General features: G+C 43.8%; 1 protein-coding gene and 1 long non-coding RNA gene across 2 annotated transcripts in view; one reads left to right on the forward strand and one right to left on the reverse strand.

Annotated features, from left to right (window-relative positions):
• Window positions 1-19,137, forward strand: part of LOC309332529 — a 74,634-nt gene that overhangs the window by 42,738 nt on the left and 12,759 nt on the right. The gene's annotated exons all lie outside the window — the stretch shown is intronic.
• Window positions 1-19,137, reverse strand: part of C3 (complement C3) — a 63,380-nt gene that overhangs the window by 42,531 nt on the left and 1,712 nt on the right. The window contains exons 2-13 of the mRNA XM_081845744.1: window positions 16,632-16,824; window positions 13,585-13,747; window positions 12,660-12,730; window positions 11,313-11,398; window positions 9,280-9,362; window positions 8,806-8,896; window positions 6,152-6,254; window positions 5,944-6,064; window positions 4,883-4,998; window positions 4,554-4,700; window positions 2,851-3,063; window positions 1,372-1,566 (exon numbers count right to left, since the gene is read on the reverse strand). Coding sequence (XP_081701870.1) covers window positions 1,372-1,566; window positions 2,851-3,063; window positions 4,554-4,700; window positions 4,883-4,998; window positions 5,944-6,064; window positions 6,152-6,254; window positions 8,806-8,896; window positions 9,280-9,362; window positions 11,313-11,398; window positions 12,660-12,730; window positions 13,585-13,747; window positions 16,632-16,824 — 1,582 coding nt within the window. The remainder of the gene's footprint in view (window positions 1-1,371; window positions 1,567-2,850; window positions 3,064-4,553; window positions 4,701-4,882; window positions 4,999-5,943; window positions 6,065-6,151; window positions 6,255-8,805; window positions 8,897-9,279; window positions 9,363-11,312; window positions 11,399-12,659; window positions 12,731-13,584; window positions 13,748-16,631; window positions 16,825-19,137) is intronic.

Below are 19,137 nucleotides of genomic sequence, written 5' to 3' on the forward strand. Positions count from 1 at the left end.
GGCGGCAAACCTAACAATGTCTACTCGGAAGTAAGTCCTATTGCATTTAGCGAGACTTACTCCAACTTAAGTGAGGCTAGGATTGCTGCCACTCTTGCTACCTGGATTCTACAGTTCAGTATGAACTTGTCATTCTACCTCATTTCCCTTACCCAGGCATTGGGGAGGGACAGTTAAGTAATAAGTCAAGAAAACTTGGGATGCTTTTTTGCTACTTCTGCCCCCGGGTCAGGCCTGACTCGGGAGTGGAACTGAGGCTGGCTGGCAGCGTTGGGCTGCCACATGAGAAAGCTGCTTCTGCAGCTCCCCTGTGTGCCAGATATTAGGATACTGATGTTCCGTTTCACCTAAACAGATGTGTGGAGCTGTCGTATGTCACATGTCTGTTTACATTCCAGCACAGCTTGCTGGGAACTTCCGTTGTGTACAGCTTTTCCTTATGCTTTTTGCTCTTAGACATGAAGGAGAGCAGACATGTTTTCTTTGTCTTGGTTATGCTGAATAAACTGCTCGTAAATATGTTTTACACATGCGTCTGTCCGCCCTTCTGTCGCAAAGAGTTAATTACTCTGCTGATTAGAGCGTGCTCCAGCTTCTGAAGAGTTTTGAAGCTGCAGGTTGCTGTTTGATGCTGTTTCAAGGACCGGAGTTCTCCCGGCTACTGGCCGGTGGGCTGGAGCCAACTAGGGGCCTGCCAAATGCCCCTGTTCCCTTGGATAAATCCCAACACCAGAGACAGGCCCTGAAGGCCCGACTTGGGCACAGCTTCCCTCCCCACAGCTCTGGCCTTGATGAAGGAGCCAGTCATGGGGGCGCCTCATTGCGCCCCCTCAAAAAAATGTGCCTGGGGCCACAGCCCCTCCAACCACCCACGCTACGCCACTGCTTCCTCTATCTCTCTTGTCTTTTTGCCCCTGGATTAATGTTTTAGTTTGGACCCAAAAAAGATATTTGACAATAATCTTTCTATTTTTCTTTATAAACTCTAATGAAAATTATGTTTCTAAAAAGAAAACTCCCTCACAAAATTCAGAGAAATGTGCATTTCCAAGGATAGCTGCATTTTGGTTCTCATATCGTATTAGGAAGTGCAAATTCAGTAAGTTTGCATTAAAATAAGAACTGAATTCATCTCCCTTCCCTAGTGTCAGGTTATTTACAAGTTATTAAAGGTGAATATATTTGCATGCATGTTGTTAGGTTCTACTCATTTTCCAACTAGAAACCAAACAGTTTTGTGGTGGAAACTCTCAAGTCATATGCTCTGAAAAGCTTTGAGTAGGGGAAGAGTTACTTTACACCTTTGATATGGCTGTAGGAAGAAGAAGGCTTGCACTGATGTTGTAGGAATCGATGAGAAGAGCGACCTACCGTTCCCATGCAGGTATCCTTTACATCCACCCAGACGGAGTCGGCCACAATCTCATTGTTCGCCACTTGGTAGTAAGCCACAATCCGGAAGGAAGGGATGAGATCCGGGGTGATGGGCATGGAAATGGTCACCAGATTTTGTCCTGGTGCTTTGGGCTGCCTTCCAACCCTGAACACCTTCCCCTTAGTCAAGATCTGATGGTTGAAGAAGCCATTATTGTTTAACATGAAGGGAGCTAAGAAGCACTGATTTGTTTAAAGACTATTTATTCAAATATGCTAAGATAAATTAAATAGAAATACTTGCGAAATAACAGATAGGCTATGGATTTAAATATGTGAAATTATAAAACAATATGTTTAAAGTTAAGATGAAAATAGATAAAGATGTTAAGAGGATTAAGTAAATTTTATGAGATAGTAGTTTGGAAAACGGTTACAATCATATACAATGAAATTCAGTCAAGGGAATTTGAGGAAGTCATTTAATCATGATATTAACATTGGACCAAGTTCAGTTATGATGTGTGTTGGTTTGTTTGTTTAAAAATGTGGAAAATTAATTTTAAAAATTGGGGGGGGGGGGAGAAACACTGATTTGTTTGAACAATGTAATGCTGTCAAGGAGAAGCTCCATTCAACAATACGGGTCATACAAATCTTTTTCTCCTCCTCATGCAGAACTGTGACATGGAAGAGTTTACTTATTTTTGTGGGCTCCGTATAAGTGCCACAATAACATGCATGAAACTGTCCTCAACCCACAAAGGGGCAGTGCTGTAGGAAAGATTGCTGAACCCTGCTTATCCTTTATTTATTTAAAATATATTTTTTTCTGTTACAGATTTTCCACATTCATACATTAACCAATACAACAATACATTGATCATTGACTTCCTTTCACCCCCTCAACATGGTTCATTTTAGTTATCAATTACTACCAAATATTCTAATTACTCCCATTTTTCTTTCTTCTCCTTATTTCTCTACTTCATTTATACTGCTGAATTTACTCTAATCCCATTAATGTCTTAACCTGCTTAACGATGATTCTTCAGATATGCTACAAACACTTTCCAATCTTCCTTAAAACTCTTTTCTTCCCGGTCTCTTATTAGTTAAAGCTTGCTAATTCTACATACTCCACAAATTTCAGCTGCCTCTTCTCCCTCGTTGGTACTGTTCCCTCCCTCCATTTCTGAGCATATATCATTCAGGCTGCCATAGTTGCATAGTTCAAAGTTCTTTTGATCTCTGGGTACATCTGACCCTATTATTCCTAAAAGAAAGGCTTCCAGTCTTTTTACAAAATACCTTTTAAATACCTCCCCTCATTTCATTATATAACACCTTCCTGCTTCTCCATGAGGACTAGGCGCATGGCTGAAGACTTCCCTCTTCCCTCTCTCACCAACACCTTCAGTATTAACAGGTGTATGGAGACTTGGCCCTAAGGCTTCCATTCTGCCCAGTACTTACCATATAGGTGAAATATTGGATCTGATTCAGTACTTGTTGGTTGTTGCTCTTCACGTTGAAATTGATAGGCAAGTTGTCTCCAGCCTTGAGCTCCGTAGCTGTGACTGCCAAATGGAGAAAGTTTCCAGATCCTCCTTGGGTCTGGTACGCTGTAGCTATCATGGTCTTGCTTGCCTGACGTTCATTTAAAAGTTGGGGATCTCTGGTTTTTACCTACAGAAAATTGGACGTGTTGATCAGATCTCAGACATGAATCCATTAGTCCTTTTACATCCAACATTGTGAGAGAGGGTCCACACGGAGCACAGTTGAGTGTTTATTTATTATTATATTCATATTTATATCCTGCCCAGGGTGGCAATGTCCTAGTGGGGAGGAATTGGATAGAATCTTGGACCTATGAAGATCTATGAAACACCTCTGTTACGTAACCTGTATCTTCAGAAATAACTCCACTTTAATATGAATATTTGAAATAACTGAAATTCAGAACACCCTTCCTCAAATATAGGATGTAGCAGTTATGGAGAAATTATATATATACAGTATATATATATATCACTGCGTTCCCAGCTACCAGGCCCCACACAAGCTCAGGTCGGGTCCTGCACTGTGCCTGGAATCAATGGGTGGGTCTTTTCAGTACCTCAGGATAAAAAGAGAACAGTGTGGTCTCTCAACCCTATTCAGACCAATGAAGATTCACATTATAGATTCCTTTAAAGCACAAGTTATCTTGGCTCTTGGGGGAAAGCCATCTTAAGTAACTTGTGAACTCCAGTCTGCAGTGTGAATGAAGGCTGAACAACACGTCAAAGGTGCAGGTGAGATGGAATTGGTGAACTGCCATCAAAAGAAAGAAGAAAATTAGAATATAGTTTATTGGGATCTAAAGTTTAAAGAGTAAACACTGCGACTGAAGTCCCAATAAACCACATGAACCAAGTCAGACTGTTGCTCTCAAGGGGAACATAAGAAGAGCCTGCTGAATCAAGTCCACCATTTAATCCACAATCCTGTTCACACAGTGGCCAATCAGATGCCTGTGGGAAGTTCACAAGCAGGTAAAGGTAAAGGACCCCTGGACAGTTAAGTCCAGTCAAAGGCGACTATGGGGTTGTGGCACTCATCTCGTTTTCAGGCTGAGGGAGCCAGCATTTGTCCACAGACAGCTTTCCAGGTCATGTGGCCAGCATGACTAAACCACTTCTGGAGCAACAGAACACCGTGACAGAAACCAGAGCACACAGAAACATCGTTTACCATCCCACCACAGCAGTACCTATTTATCTACTTGCACTGGCATGCTTTCAAACTGCTAGGATGGCAGGAACTGGGCCAGAGGAACAGGAGCTCACTCTGTTGCGGGGATTCGAACCGCCAACCTTCTGATCGGTGGTTTAGACCACAGCGCCACCCACGTAAGACTCAAACACAAGAGCACTCGCCTCTCCTGCAGTTTCCAGCAACTGGTATTCAGAAGCATATAGCATTTGACCATGGAAGCAGAGTATATCCATCAAAAATAGACTGAAACTGGGACCTCTATGCAAAGCATGCTCTCTCCCACTGAGCTACAGATCCCTACTCCCTAAAAAAAATTCAGTTGCTTTGGTTATGTGTGCAGAAGATACACACAGGAACTGCCAATAGCACAATTCATGCATTTGAAGGGAACTTGGCACGGCCTCAGGGGGACTCACTGTGATTCTGAGCTCTTGGCTGTTTGCTGGCGTGTTCAGAATCAGCTTGGCCGTCCCATCATCCTGGGTGGTTCCATCAGCTGCAATTGGCTCTGTCACCACAGGTACACGGGAAGCCGGGGAGCCATCAGGATTGGTGACAAACACCTAAGCAATTGAGAAGAGGTGAATGAGTGTGAGATGTAGCCATCTCTGCAGAGCCAACACCACTTTTCCCAAGACATCCATGGATTTAAGAGATTTCCCACAGCTCCTTATGTTTACTTCTGTGGATTTCCAAGAGCCTGGGACTGGGCCATGAAAGGAAGAGAGACTCAGGTGAACATTACCATCAGTTCAAAGGGCATCCCCGGCTTGAAGTACTTGGGGGTTTTCGTGAAGTGGATCTGATAGGGTGACGTCACAAGGCTGATGCCAGATCGCTCAGTCACCACCATGTCGCTGCCTGCAGAAAGGAGAAGAAGGGACTCAGAGAAGGAATGAAGCCAAGCGAGGAGAGAGAAATCTTCACAGTGTTTCAGAGCCAGGCTCTCAGCATTTGCTCCAAATGGAATAGCTCCAGTACACAAATGTCCTGCCCTCCAGCTGATCCTTTACACACCTGCTTGACTGCCGAAGAATCCCTGTGCATCGGATTGGCCATTGGATCCTTGCCAAAGAACAGGTCAGCCCCTCCATACACAATGCTCTATGTACTGGCAGTAGAGTTGCCACCTGTCCCGTGTAATACAGGATCATCCAGTATTTCAATACAGAATGCAACGTCCTGTGTTAATTCAATACAGGACACAGTTTGTCCTGTATTTCTATTCTGCTGCATGCTCTCTCTCTCTCTGTTTCGTTCTTGTTTGGGATTCTCTCCAAATACCTGCCCCTGCTCCTACAGGGAAGGGATTGCTAACTTGGCTGGAGAAACTGTCTCACTTCTTTCTTTTCCTTTTTCCCCTCCTTGCTCCCTTTCCTTTATTTTACATATAAGCTAAACAAGCTATAGCTTGGGGGCCCCCAAAAATGTAAAGGAAAAAAACCAGGATGCACATTTCCAAAATATAAGATAAAAAACAAATAAAATAAAACCTACATACAGCAACAGTGTTTTGTGTTGTGTAGGCTCCTGTGATCCTAGCCTGCTCCCTAAAATATCATTGGTTTGCTCATTTCTATATATAGGGTGCCTACATTCTGCATGGACTGGTTGTGTGACAACATGTGCAAATGGCTTTAGACACCTATTAGCTCCATAAATTACCATATAGCATATATTCAACACAAAAAACAGCAACAATTTGTTGTTGACAAAGGACAGCTGGACATATAAAGGGCCCCATTACCTTCAGTAGCTGAGGGCCTCATCAAACCTAAATCTGGCCCTGTTTGCATCATAGCTCACCTGAGTCAGTCATCACTGTCACAGAGACATAGAGGGAGTGCCCAACCAGCTCGTTGAGGTTCTGAAATCGCTTCTGCAGCATTGCTCTTGTCAGCACAGCTTCCCCTTCCCCGTCGGTAATCTGGAAAGAAAGGAAAGCAAGAGTGTGACCAATGTGGCACATATGCATGTGTGCACAACAGAACACACCCACAGGCACCTATCTTACTTCAATTCTCTTGAGTGAATCTGGAATACTGTGTTTGACATCATCTGTTTTCACTCCAAAGAGGACAAAGGCCACACCCTCCACATTCTTCCCATAGAGAAACCTAAAAGAACAAAAATGAATTGCAGGGGTCAATTTACAGAGGACATGGCTCTCAACAGGTACTAGCCATGAAAGCTGTGTTCTACCTCCACTTTCTGGGGGCAGCATAAGGATGACTACCAGTTTCAGAGAATCACAACTGGGGAGACTGCCCTTGGGTCATTCTGTAGTGACCAATATAACTCTTGTAAGCTTTTTTACTTAACGTTTTGTGTTTTAGCTGATATTATTTAACTTCAGTTAACATTACAGTCGTACCTTGGATCCCAAACGCCTTGGTACTCAGACGTTTTGGCTCCCGAACACAGCAAACCCGGAAGTGAGCATTCCGGTTTGCAAATATTGTTTGGAACCCGAACATCCAAAGGGCTTCCACAGCTTCCGATTGGCTGCAGGAGCTTCCTGCAGCCAATCAGAAGCTGCGCTTTGGTTTCCGAACATTTTGGAAGTTGGACAGACTTCCGGAATGGATTCCATTCGAGTTCCAGGTACAACTGTATACTGTTTTGATAACTGCCCTGATCTTCCCCTTAAAAAAAAAAAAAGAAAAAAAATTACTGACAGTTTAGATGCTTTCCTGTACAGTGGTACTTCCAGTTGCAGACGGGATCCATTCCAGAGCTCCGGTCAGATCCCGAGGTTTCCGCACCCGGGGTGCCACTTCTGCGCATGTGCGCCATGCAGAGCACTTCTGTGCATGCGTAAGCGGTGAAAACCGAAAGAATACTTCCAGGTTTGCCGTTTTCACAACCCGAAGTTTACATTATCCAAGGGTAATGTAAGCTGAGGTTCCACTGTAATTGCATTTTAAAAGCTGAGAAAAATGTAACTGTTTTGCAGACTCCAAAATTTCTCTGCAACTTGCATGTTCAGCTCAGTCACGGGATCGGGCAGCCTAGGCTTGTTTCCCCTTTTCCAGGCTATGTCGGTCGCACCCTGGTGGTGTTATATCAGTCACAATGCATGTAAAACACATTTCTGTTAATACCACATTTCCTTAATGCTCAGAACCTCAAAGCAGAGAATAAAGTTAAAACATACTGAATTTCTCTTTCATTTGTTGGGAGAGATGGAGTATGTGTTTTTTGTGACAAATGTAAGACACCCAACATATATTTTATAGTCCTAAGTTCATCTGCTTTTCTTCCTAACATAAAATTTCTGGTTAGTTCACCAAATGAGAAAGCAAAACTATCAATATCAATATCAGTGTCATTAACCTATTATCTTATTTTCTTGGGAAATTAAAGATCTGTTTTCAACGTCAAATGGGGGTAAGTGTGTGAGGGATCAGAGGACTGCAAAAAGCAGGAGACCGGTGCCAGAACCATAGGCAGATGTATGTTTAGATATATCAAAGGAACTGCAATTGCTGGTTATTATTATTTTTAGCATTATGTTGCAGTGATATTATGTGTCTTATGTGTGGTTATTCTGATACAGTGGTACCTCCGGTTGCTAACAGGATCCGTTCCAGAGCTCCGGACGTATCCCAAAGTATCTGCAACCAAGGGTGCCTGTTCTGCACATGTGCGTGGTGCCATAGAGTGCTTTTGCTCATGTGCGAGCACGTAGAGAACTTCCAGGTTTGCCATGTTCGCAGCCCGAAGTTTACGTATCCAGAGGGATACGTAAGCAGAGGTACGACTGTACTGTACTTAGAATGTTGTTTTTTGTATGTACCACTTTGAATACAGATTTACCTGTGGAAAACATAGTCTATTTATAACAGCAATGACAAGAATGACAATGAGATCAACTTGCGGAAGGGGAAGGGTTCAATTCCCTTACCTATCTGCCTCTTATGATGTTTTAATAGAATTTCCTACTTCTTCCCTTTATAAAAGAACGGGATAGATTTGTACACGAACAAATGTGTCTGTCCCTCTCGCATCTATTTTTGCCCTAAGGGCCAAACTACATGTGACACTACACACATCACTTGTAGCTGTGACCCCATGAATCTTTAAAAAATTGTAAATAGCAGTTCCTGGGCAGCCTGATCAGGACAGGCACCATGGAGGGTTTTTACTCTTAGCCTTTGTCCTGTGATCCCAGGAGATCTTTCCTCTCCCCTCTCCAGCTGTTCTAAACTCTAAGAGGGAAGTTCCTAGTGAGGTAAAAACAACTGGATGGGGCCCCCCAGTGGCTGCTATTTACAGTTTTTAAAAGGTTTACATAGCAACCCAACTACATGTGACATGTATTCTAGCAGCCAAAGCAGGAAAATTATAGGTTCCTTTTAGCCAAGCAAATCTACTGAAATATAGCTATTGATTGTTACAATCTGGAATAATAAGTTTCAGGATAGTATAAAATCGTATATTTTCTTTTCTGTAATATAATGAAAACATGATCTTATTCTCTCCCCCTTTACAATATCTTCTCTTTTGCTTCTTTGTATTTTGCATTCTAATGTTTCTAAACATTCAAAATGTTCCAAATAAACGTGTTTAAAATCATACTGTGAATTCTTGTTTTTCTGGACGTGATAATTTCATTTTATGCAGGTAATACCTCGTCTTTACCTTTCCATAGTTGCAGACACCCACCTTGCAGTGATATCCACTCTGAAATCCTTGTCGCTGTCAATGTAATAAAACTTATCTGATGGCTCCACTATTACTTCAAAGCTTGGCAGTACTAGAGGGAAAAACAGGGGAAGAACATATAAACATTCATGGAAAGATGAGAATATATAATTGTAGTGAGCTTTCAGGTCAGTGCCAGCAATTTCAATAGTATGAGCAATTCCAAGTGTCATGGTGGAAGACCAATGGGAGTATTCCCTGGGAAACAGTCAAGGGGAGCAATTCAACAATCCCTCTCAGTGCACTGTTCTGGGGGTTCTCGCGACCCCTTCACAAGCCAACTTCAGGAGCAGAGAGAGGGGGGAAGCCCAGTTGCACAAGTGGGCGGGGCTTTCACTGGGAAGATTCATCTGTTGAATCCAACCAAGGGATTAAAGAGGAAACAATGCCTGTAATGGGCCAGGGGAAATGCTAAGCAGAGGTGGTCCTCCTTACCATATTCCTTGACATCAAATTGCGTGGTGAAGGTCTCCTGTGGGGAGTCTTGATACTTTGCCACAATCTTCCAGGTCCCCAAACTAGAGAAGGGAAAGGAAGGAATGTTCACTGCTTCTGCTTAGTCAACTCATGATATTAAAGGTGAAATCAGAATGGGCTGCAGGGCCTCTTCTCCCTATGGGTGAGGTTAGAATATAGTCTATGTCCCTTAATGCTCATTCCCCCCAATGGTGGTCAGAATTAAATTGGTGCTTAGGGTCCTCTCTGGAAGACAGCAGATAAAAGCACCATGGCTGATGGAGGGGGATGATTATGATACAGTGGAGGGCTCAGCCTTGCCAAAGTGCCAATTTGCTCTACGTGGGGCTCCCTTTGAAGGTGACCTGGAAACTACAACTAATCCAGAATGCAGCAGCTAGACTGGTGACTGGGAGCGGCCACCGAGACCACATAACACCGGTCTTAAAAGACCTACATTGGCTCCCATTACATTTCCGAGAACAATTCAAAGTGTTGGTGCTGACCTTTAAAGCCCTAAACGGCCTTGGTTCAGTATACCTGAAGGAGCGTCTCTACCCTGATAGTTCAGCCCAGACACTGAGGTCCAGCTAAGAGGGCCTTCTGGCAGTTCCCTCACTACAAGAAGTGAGGTTACAGGAAACCAGGGAGAGGGCCTTTTTGGTAGTGGCGCCCGCCCTGTGGAACGCCCACCCATCAGATATCACTGATATAAACAACGATCTGACTTTTAGAAGACAACTGAAGGCAGCCCTGTTTAGGGAAGTTTTTAATGTTTGATGTTTTATCGTGTTTTTAATATTCTGTTGGAAGCCACACAGAGTGGCTGGGGAAACCCAGTAAGATGGGCAGGGTATAAATATATTATTATTATTATTATTGAATTGACTTCCCCCTTCTTGTTCCCGATATAGAGCTCTCCTCCCATGCTTGTTCCAGTCAGATGGGTGGGGTAGAAATAATAAATTATTATTATTACTGTATTATTAAAGCTGGCAGCAAGATCCCATCAGCAATTCTCTTTGCTGGCAGTACTCTGTGAAGAACCACAAAGTGCCATTTTGGGGCACGGTGGAGCAGTGATGACTTCGGGCCTATTGGACCCAGAGCCCCAAGGACCACCCAAGGGGTCCTATCCTCAAGTCTCTCAGCTGCACCTCAGCAAAATATGTGTAGAAACCCACTCCCCATCCTCCGCCCTGGCCAGGGTGAGTGACAGGCCTTTGGGTGCAGTGTTGGATCTGCCACATGACTGCTTCCTGATCAGGGTTGAGCTTACTCTGCCCAGCCACATTCCTAGTCATACACACCTGAGATAAGCCATATTGGGCTCAATGGGGAATATATGCAAAGGACTGTGCTGTTTAGCTTGGAGCAGAATGCCTGTCCCCAAAATCTTAAAATGTGGATATGTGGAGGATGAGATCACACTCTGACACCCCATCTACGTGTATGTCACAGGGTGGTTGTGGGTGGTAAAGGCAAAGGGACCCCTGACCATTAGGTCCAGTTGTGACCGACTTTGGAGTTGCGGCGCTCATCTCGCTTAATTGGCCGAGGGAGCCGGCGTACAGCTTCCGGGTCATGTGGCCAGCATGACTAAGCCGCTTCTGGTGAACCAGAGCCGCACACGGAAACGCCGTTTACCTTCCCACCTGAGCGGTACCTATTTATCTACTTGCACTTTGAAGTGCTTTTGAACTGCTAGGTTGGCAGGAGCAGGGACCGAGGAACGGGAGCTCACCCTGTTGTGGGGATTCGAACCGCCGACCTTCTGATTGGCAAGTCCTAGGCTCTGTGGTTTAGCCCACAGTGCCACCCGTGTCCCCTGGTTGTGGGTGGTAAATATATACTAATATTGATGAGAGCTTGGAGTATATTTTTGTTTCATATGAAACCCCCAAAAGAAGGATAAACGGCACTTTGCACATTGATGAGCTTTCTTCTCCGGCTGCTGTTTCAGCTCACTTTCTGTACAAATATGCTGCATGGTAGTATTCATGGTCAAATACCTGACAATCTCAGGTAAGTTGTAAGGCCGGATGTTTGTTGAAGTGGGGCTGATGGAACTCTGGCTGACAATAATGCCATCTGGTGTCTGTGAAGGAGAAAAACACGTTTCAATGGTTGCTGAAGGAATGAAAAATGATTGCACTCAGTATTCATAATGTGGAAAAACAAATTCTCTAGATAGGTAGAGCTTTAGTTGTACACTACCAAGTCCTTGACCTCGGCTTAGCCACAAAGCTTCCAGGATGGCTCTGGCCTAAACCGTTGTGATGATAGTTAATTTAATTAATTGGCTTAGGAGATTCACACACTGTTTTTTGCGGAACTCCTCCACAAAGTGGCTTTCCGTATTTAAAAATACCTATCTTTGAAAACACAAAACCAGTAACAATAAGCAAAAGTACATTTAAGAATCTCCAGCCTTGCCTCAATTAGCTATCCTTGTAGTACAAGAGATGGGGCCAACCTAATCTCTACAGCAATCATATTCCAGCACGGCTGAAAAACAATACAGGGCCAGCCCATGAGACAAGGTGAGGTGATTGCCTCAGGAGGCAGGATCTATCGGACCAGCAGATCCAGTCTCCAAGGAATGTATTGCCTGTTGCCACAGAGGCAGTTACAGCTGTGGGATGCTCCTTGGAGGCCAGATCTACCCCTGTACAGTGATCTCTTGGCAAATAGGACTTCCCTTATTCCCGCTGTAAATATTTCTTTTCTCCTCCTTGTTTCTGATGCAGATCTTCTCTCACCCCTTCTTCCCTGGTGGAGGGGCGCCATTTTGTGGTTGACCTCAGGTGCCAAAATGTCTTCAGCCAGACCTGTTATTGTGTGTGCGCTCACACCAGTCCAATTGCCTTTACTAGCAAACACTGAAGCAGGTACTCTGAACTAGCACTTAAGATACAGGCAGGAGGACAGAAGAGGATAACCCCATCTTGCCACTTTGGGCTCCTTAAAGGAGGAGCAGGAGAAATAAAAGGTTGTGTGCAGGAGGAGCAGGAGAAATAAAAGGTTGTGTGACTGAGAGGAAAAAAGTAAACATTCCCTTCTCCCACTGATTCCCTTCTCCCACCTCATCCCAGTATAGTTCTTTCCCCAAGGTCTTGGGGTGAGATAGTTTCCCATGATACCACTGCTGGGATGAGCCAGCACTGCCAAGGTCTGAAATGGCATTTAAGGAGTTATGAAAAATGCCCATGCAATATGCTTCCTAAGAAAAGCTACACAGAATGGCCATCACTCTTTCTGTGAAATCGCTGCAGAATGTTTAGTGAAGCACCAACCATCACTGCAATTTCAGGCGGCCAATGCTGTACTCAACACACACACAAATATATGCCTCTCACCTCAAACTCAACAATCACAGGCTTATCCAAAAGCTCCATGTTGTGGCCCACAGAAAAGACACGGTAGCGCACTGAGAAATAAAAGAGAGGTATTTGAGTTTGAAAAGAAATAGGAAAAAAAAACATCAACTACATCCATCCTACACATTTTGACTGAGTGTGTGTGTGTGCGCGCGCACTAACGCTCACATCCCTATTTTGAGATGTACAAATCTTACAGGTTTTTCCTTCTTATTGTTTAAAGATAAAAAATAAAAAAATGTGTGTGTGCGTGTGTGCATGTGGGCTCACATCCATATTTTGAGATGTACAAATCTTGCAGGGTTTTTTTCCTTATTGCTTAAAGATAAAAAATACCAGAAGATAAATCCATTTCTGGTAGTGGACTATGGCATGGTGAAGGTGCACTGCTCACCTGACCTCCCTCTGGCTGAGTCACTGCCACATAGCAGCAGAGAGAGGGAGGTGCAAAGCCAATCAAGTGCTCCTTCTTGTAGTCTGCACTGTGTCAGCCTCTCCTCTCCTCCTCTTTGGGGCAGTATGCAGCTACAACTCAGCTGGAGGGAGGTCAGGTGAGTGCCACAGTCCCAACAAGCTGTCTGTTACTCTCACATCCCATGGTGTGCACATCCATTTGCTTTGTCCCACGGTTGCCTCTTGCAGGAGAGAGGCTGCTGGTTTTTTAAAGAACACAAAAACCTACAATACCTGAGTGATGATACACAGAACCTTTTCAGACCAACTTGAGTTGTCAGGTGTGTGTAGTGGGGGTGTTAATATTTGTCTAGCTCTAGTTGTACCCAGGGATGCATCTAATAATAGTAAAGTTCTGAAAGATAAATCAAAGGCCGATCCCAAGCTGGTCATCCATTCTGTACCCCCTTCCTGTGGTCCCAGATAAGGTGGGGCTAGCAGAAGGCATCACCTGCAGATCCCGGGGTGTAGATGGTTTTATCTGTCTGGATGAAGAGATATCCACTGTGGAAGGAGACCAGAACTGTCTTCTCCAATGTGAACTGAGGACAGCTGGCCTGGACAACCACATACTGGTTTTGCTTGGAATCCTTTTTCATGTCTTTGGCAGGAACCTGTGTGAGGGAATCAGGAAAACTTGTTTAGGTCAAAGGGCTGGAGGGGGGCAGAATAGAATGCCCTGACCTCCTTGCCCTGCAGCTAAACTCATTCAGATGTTTAACTCTCCTGTTTGCTTGACACTTTGTCATGTAGGACGTAATCCATTGGTACGGTCAAATGCAACATTCCTTATTTCCTTAAAGTGGGCACATGCAGAGGGACATCCAGTCAGACCATCCACTGGTCTGGAGCTTCCTCTCCCTGCATGTGACCCGGGAGATGGGCATCGCTCTGGCTGACTCCACAAAAGAGCCCAACCATGCAGCCACTTTCTCAGTTCGTCTTGTCTCTTATTGCTCTCTTGCTGATCTTTTGCTACCATGCTGCTCTCCTGCAGCCATTTTGTTATCTAAATGTAATGTTGCTGTCTGCTGGCTCTCAGCCAGCAGCACATGAGTTCAGTCTCCATAAGAGATGAATTCACAGTTTCTTTGTATAACTACCAAGTAAAGTCTGCCTTTCAGGGATCAAACCGTGAACTGAAATGTGAGTAAAATTTTTGTTACTTTACTCAGAAAGACTCTCGTGCCTTTATTGTTTTAAGAGGGATTAAAGGGGACACCAGGAAATAATCTTAACTAAGAGATTCAAATGAATCTGCAAACTAGCTTCCAGCTATATTGAGGGGAATTTGCTCTGCTACATCACTTACTAGCGTGAGTGAAGGAAGGATAATACTTATTCAATCTATCCTTCCCTACTATCCTTAACATTCCCACATGTCACTGGGTCAGAGACACCCTGTCAGCTGCAGCTTCCTCTACCTTGTACTTACATAAGTAATTTCAATGCATTTCAGTGGAAGGGACATGCCAAAAAAACAACATAGTTATTTACAAAATGTTTACGCACTAAAAAAACACACCACAATAGTGAATACTACTCGTATGATTGCATGATATTCATTCCTGACCTCGGACAAACGTGAAAATAGTGGGAATTTCTGCTCCCATTTCTGTGTCTGACAGAATTCTATAACATCCCTAAGCTCAGCCCAATTGAAGTGTAACTCCTTCCTCTGACAAGGTAAATGCAGATCATTCAGGAAACAGTTGGCACAGCATCAAATATAGCTGCTGACTGGCAAGTAAAACTGAAGTGTGCAAGAGATATAACTAAGGAGCGCATAAGTAAGCTGGATGACCTTAAGAAAATAAGTTTTTACTATAATTTATGATTCAGATGATTCCCAGAGCATGTGGAGGATGGCAGCTCAGAGTGGTTCTTGCATGACAGGCCCACGAACACTTCAAATAAATGCCTGTGGATGTGCTGACAACAGAGTTTGTCTTCTGCTCATAATGCAAACAAGCCAAGAGACATGACCGCACACTTCATTAACTCCAGACTAAAGAGACAATACATAAACTTGCCAAAGGCACGTTAAAAATAGAATTCATATATTTCAGGTTCCCTCAGCTGAAACCGTAAGGCAGAGCCAAACTGTGACTAATCATAGAAGAAGGCCTAAAATATGTATTCATAAAAGACCAAGATACATGCTGCTCACCATGCCAACCAGAGCTGGATTCAGGTTTGATGAGGGCCTAAGCTACTGAAGGTAATGGGGCTCTTTATATGTCCAGATCTCCTTTGTCAACAACAAATTGTCGCTGTTTTTTGTGTTGAATATATGCTATATGGTAATTTATGGACCTAATAGGCATCTAAAGCCATTTGCCACTGTTGCTGTATGTAGGCTTAATTTTATTTGTTTTTTATCTTATATTTAGGAAATGTACATCCAGTTTTCCCCCCTTTAATTTTTGGGGGGCCAATCCCCTGGCTCTGAGCCTTCTTACCTTGGGGGTTCCCCAGCTGGTGCTTTTCCCCACTCCTCTGCATCCAGCCACTAGCAAAGTCAAATCCATTAAGATGAAACATCAAAATGGTAAACCACTATTCTTAGAATCCTTCCTTAAGTATTAGGAATAACACCCTATAAAAGTGTTTCTCAAACTTGACTCTCCAGCTGTTGTTGGACTACAAATCCCATCATTCCTGGTCCTTCCAGGTAGAGATTATAGTAGTTGTAGTCCAACAACAGCTGGAGACTCAAGTTTGAGAAACACTGCCCTACAATCGGCTATAGGGCAACCCTATACATTCCAGTCATTCAAAAGAATCTTGCAGTTCTGACTTTTAACAGCAGTTTGATCATCTGCAATGGGCAAATTATGTTTAGACCTTGTGCGAAGAATGAGTTTCATGGGTGAGTTTCTGCAGATCAAGGCACAAAGGTGGGCGAGACTGGTATTTATCTGGGTTGTCAACCTTGACATTTTTCAGGCCAAATTTACTGCTGACCCTGCCAGAAAGCAGATACTGAAATATGACCATTGCATACGATCACACAAATCCTCACAAATATATTTTACTAACCTCTAAAGCTGGTCTGGGAACTAACAATCTGGATCTTCTGATGTGTTATATCAGGCTTCCTCAACCTCGGCCCTCCAGATGTTTTGAGACTACAATTCCCATCATCCCTGACCTGCTAGCTAGGGATCATGGGAGTTGTAGGCCAAAAACATCTGGAGGGCCAAGGTTGAGGAAGCCTATGTTATATTCAGGTCTGATCAGACAGCATTGTACTTTCTTTAAATTTCCCATCGTCAGGCTTGATAGCACAGATGATTTGCCCTTCCCTTACCCCTCCCGGAGTTTCTCTTTTTATATGCTAACCCGCCTACCTCAAACATAATGGACAAACTGCACAATCGTATGCATGCCCTACTGCATTCAATGGGACTTGCTCCTAGGTTGAGTGTGCACAAGTGTGGAGCTTGATTTTTGCATACATTATGGCACCGTCCCTAACCATCACTCTGCACTCACCTTTATGGCTGGCGTCACCATCATGCCATTTGCTGGGTTCATGGGAACTTTGACCATATACAAGGTGTTTTTCTTCTGTGGGAAGTCATAGACAGAGACGGTGACCTCGGTGTCAAAGTTGCTTCCATGAGCCTCCACCACAATCGTCTCATCCGTCTCTACTCGCAGGACACTTGGGGTGATGAGGGAGTAGCTACAGAGGAGAAAAAGTTCATTGCAGTGAGTCTGTTTGTTGCATCTAAATACCTTACCGCAGCTCCTCCATGCTGCATTTGCTGCCTCCTCTTGCTTGGGGAAATTCAAGAAACAAATGGTTTAAGAGGCCCTCACTTATAGGCAGGGTGGGAGGGGCATCACTCTGTCAAGATTCTGAATCCCCCCCCCAAACCTCCAAAGCCATGGTCCAGTCTTTGTCCTGTCACCTAGAATAATAGCAATACATTTCCAGTGACAGAGAGGCTTCCATCCATCGCCTCTGCTTAGCCAGTCATAAAAACCACTAGCAGAATATCCCCCCTCTGTCCCCATCAAGAGAAAACAGTTCCAGAAAGAATGAGGAGGAAGGATTTTTGTCCAGGCACATTTCTTGATGGAGGTAAGAATGAGGAAAAGGGTTTGTTTTTTCCTTCTGTTGTTTTTGCTTTTGTTGTAAAACTAGGGTGAGAAAACTGCATAATGGAAGTTCATACAGAAGCCCAGTTTTTCTTCCTTTGCTTAGGAGGTTGTGAGAAATGGTGGCATGTGGGGGAGATGAGAGAATTGTGGAGGCTTCTGTTGAAATTGCAAACTGTCGTATGTGCAGGTCTAGAGATAAGATTGTTGGGCTAGCGCCTGGGAGTCCAGTCCTCGCTTCAAAACCTCACACAGCCATGAAGCTCATATTACTCTGGGGTAATTGCTGTAGTTTTATATTGGTGAATGATATATGTTGCCTGCAATCCTCTGTCCACTTGCATTGAATCGGAAAACAAGCCTGGTTGAATTAGTATTACAACAAAATTACTCACAACAGAAAAGGATGGAGACTTATGTAGGTGCTGTACATGTGACCTCTTAGGAAATGTATACAATGTGTTTTAAAGATTCCAAGGAATCGGGGTGCCAACTTGAATAAAATACTTGGGGGGGGGGTAAGCCCCACCCCACATAATCGATCACATACCATTTGAATGGCAATGCCCAACAACTTGGGTGGCGGGCGAAGGGACCTTGGCCTTTAAGAGTTGGCTCCTATGCAAGGAAGACTGTAGGGCCCTCATCAATCATTACTTTCTAACCTCAGCCATAATGTGAAGTGAACATCTTACTTCCTCCTATGAGATCACACCACAATTTGTTCCGGAATCGCACAACAGTAATCTGGATGTGAACACCAGCTGACATTCGATGCATAAGTCTTGACATTAGATATTGCACTTTGTTTTTTCCTCTTATGTTTGAAATTTGTAACCACCAATAGGGTTACTACTTACCAGCACTCTGGATAATGCTGTTGTTTTAGCTGATTGTATATGATGCATATTTTATTGTTTTATGCTTTGTAAATTGCTTTGAGAAGGTTTTGCCTCTAAGCACTGTATAAAAACATAAGGTTGGGGTCCCTTCATGAAATCCCTGACTCCTTCCAATCTTAGCCAAACATAAGAAGGTCAGCAAAAAAAGGGGGGAAAGGGTCTGGCTCCCTAATGTGTGTGCTCTCGTGTACCTTTTTTTTAGAATTAGAGGTTGGGTTCCTATTCAGTCTAAGGCAACAAAAAGATTTTAGGTTTGGATTCAATTCTACTTCACTTTCAAGAAACCCTCTCTAAACCAATAAATTTGAGTCCAGGTCAGGTTCAGCGACTTTTTGATTGTAACTTTTCCCTTTTTGGATGTACTAACTTTTGATTTATGCCTGATGAAGAGATTTCCACATTTACTCCATACCCTCCCCACATCCCATCACAACAGACACGGAGTGGTGGCATCTGACAAAAGTCAGCTCACCTAACTGCTGAGTTAATCACATTTGGCATCAATGATATATAGCTGTGCATACAACAGAATTATAGAATTGCAGAGTTGGGACCACAAGTCTCCTCTAGCCCAAGGTCCCTGCAATGTAGCAATGAAGGAATCTTTTTGCCCAACAAAAGGATTGAACCCCCAACCGTGAGATTAAGAGTCTCATGTTCTATCATAGGGTGTCAGTGTGCCAAGGACACTTCTCTGTTTGAAGGGCTGTTGGAGGACAACCCTCTATTATTTGAATGAGTTCTCTATACAAAGAGCTATCTGTTCAAAGTTTGACTTAATGATAATGAACCTAACAAGGGAGAGCAAGGACCTTGCAGAAATCACCCATTAATAGCATAGTAAACAGGCACACAAGGGACACGGGTGGCACTGTGGGTTAAACCACAGAGCCTAGGACTTGCCAATCAGAAGGTCACGGTTTGAATCCCCGCAAAGGGGTGAGCTCCCGTTGCTTGGTCCCTGCTCCTGCCAACCTAGCAGTTTGAAAGCA

Source organism: Podarcis erhardii, assembly GCF_964252035.2.
Source record: "Podarcis erhardii genome assembly, chromosome: 17".
Taxonomy (NCBI): domain Eukaryota; kingdom Metazoa; phylum Chordata; class Lepidosauria; order Squamata; family Lacertidae; genus Podarcis; species Podarcis erhardii.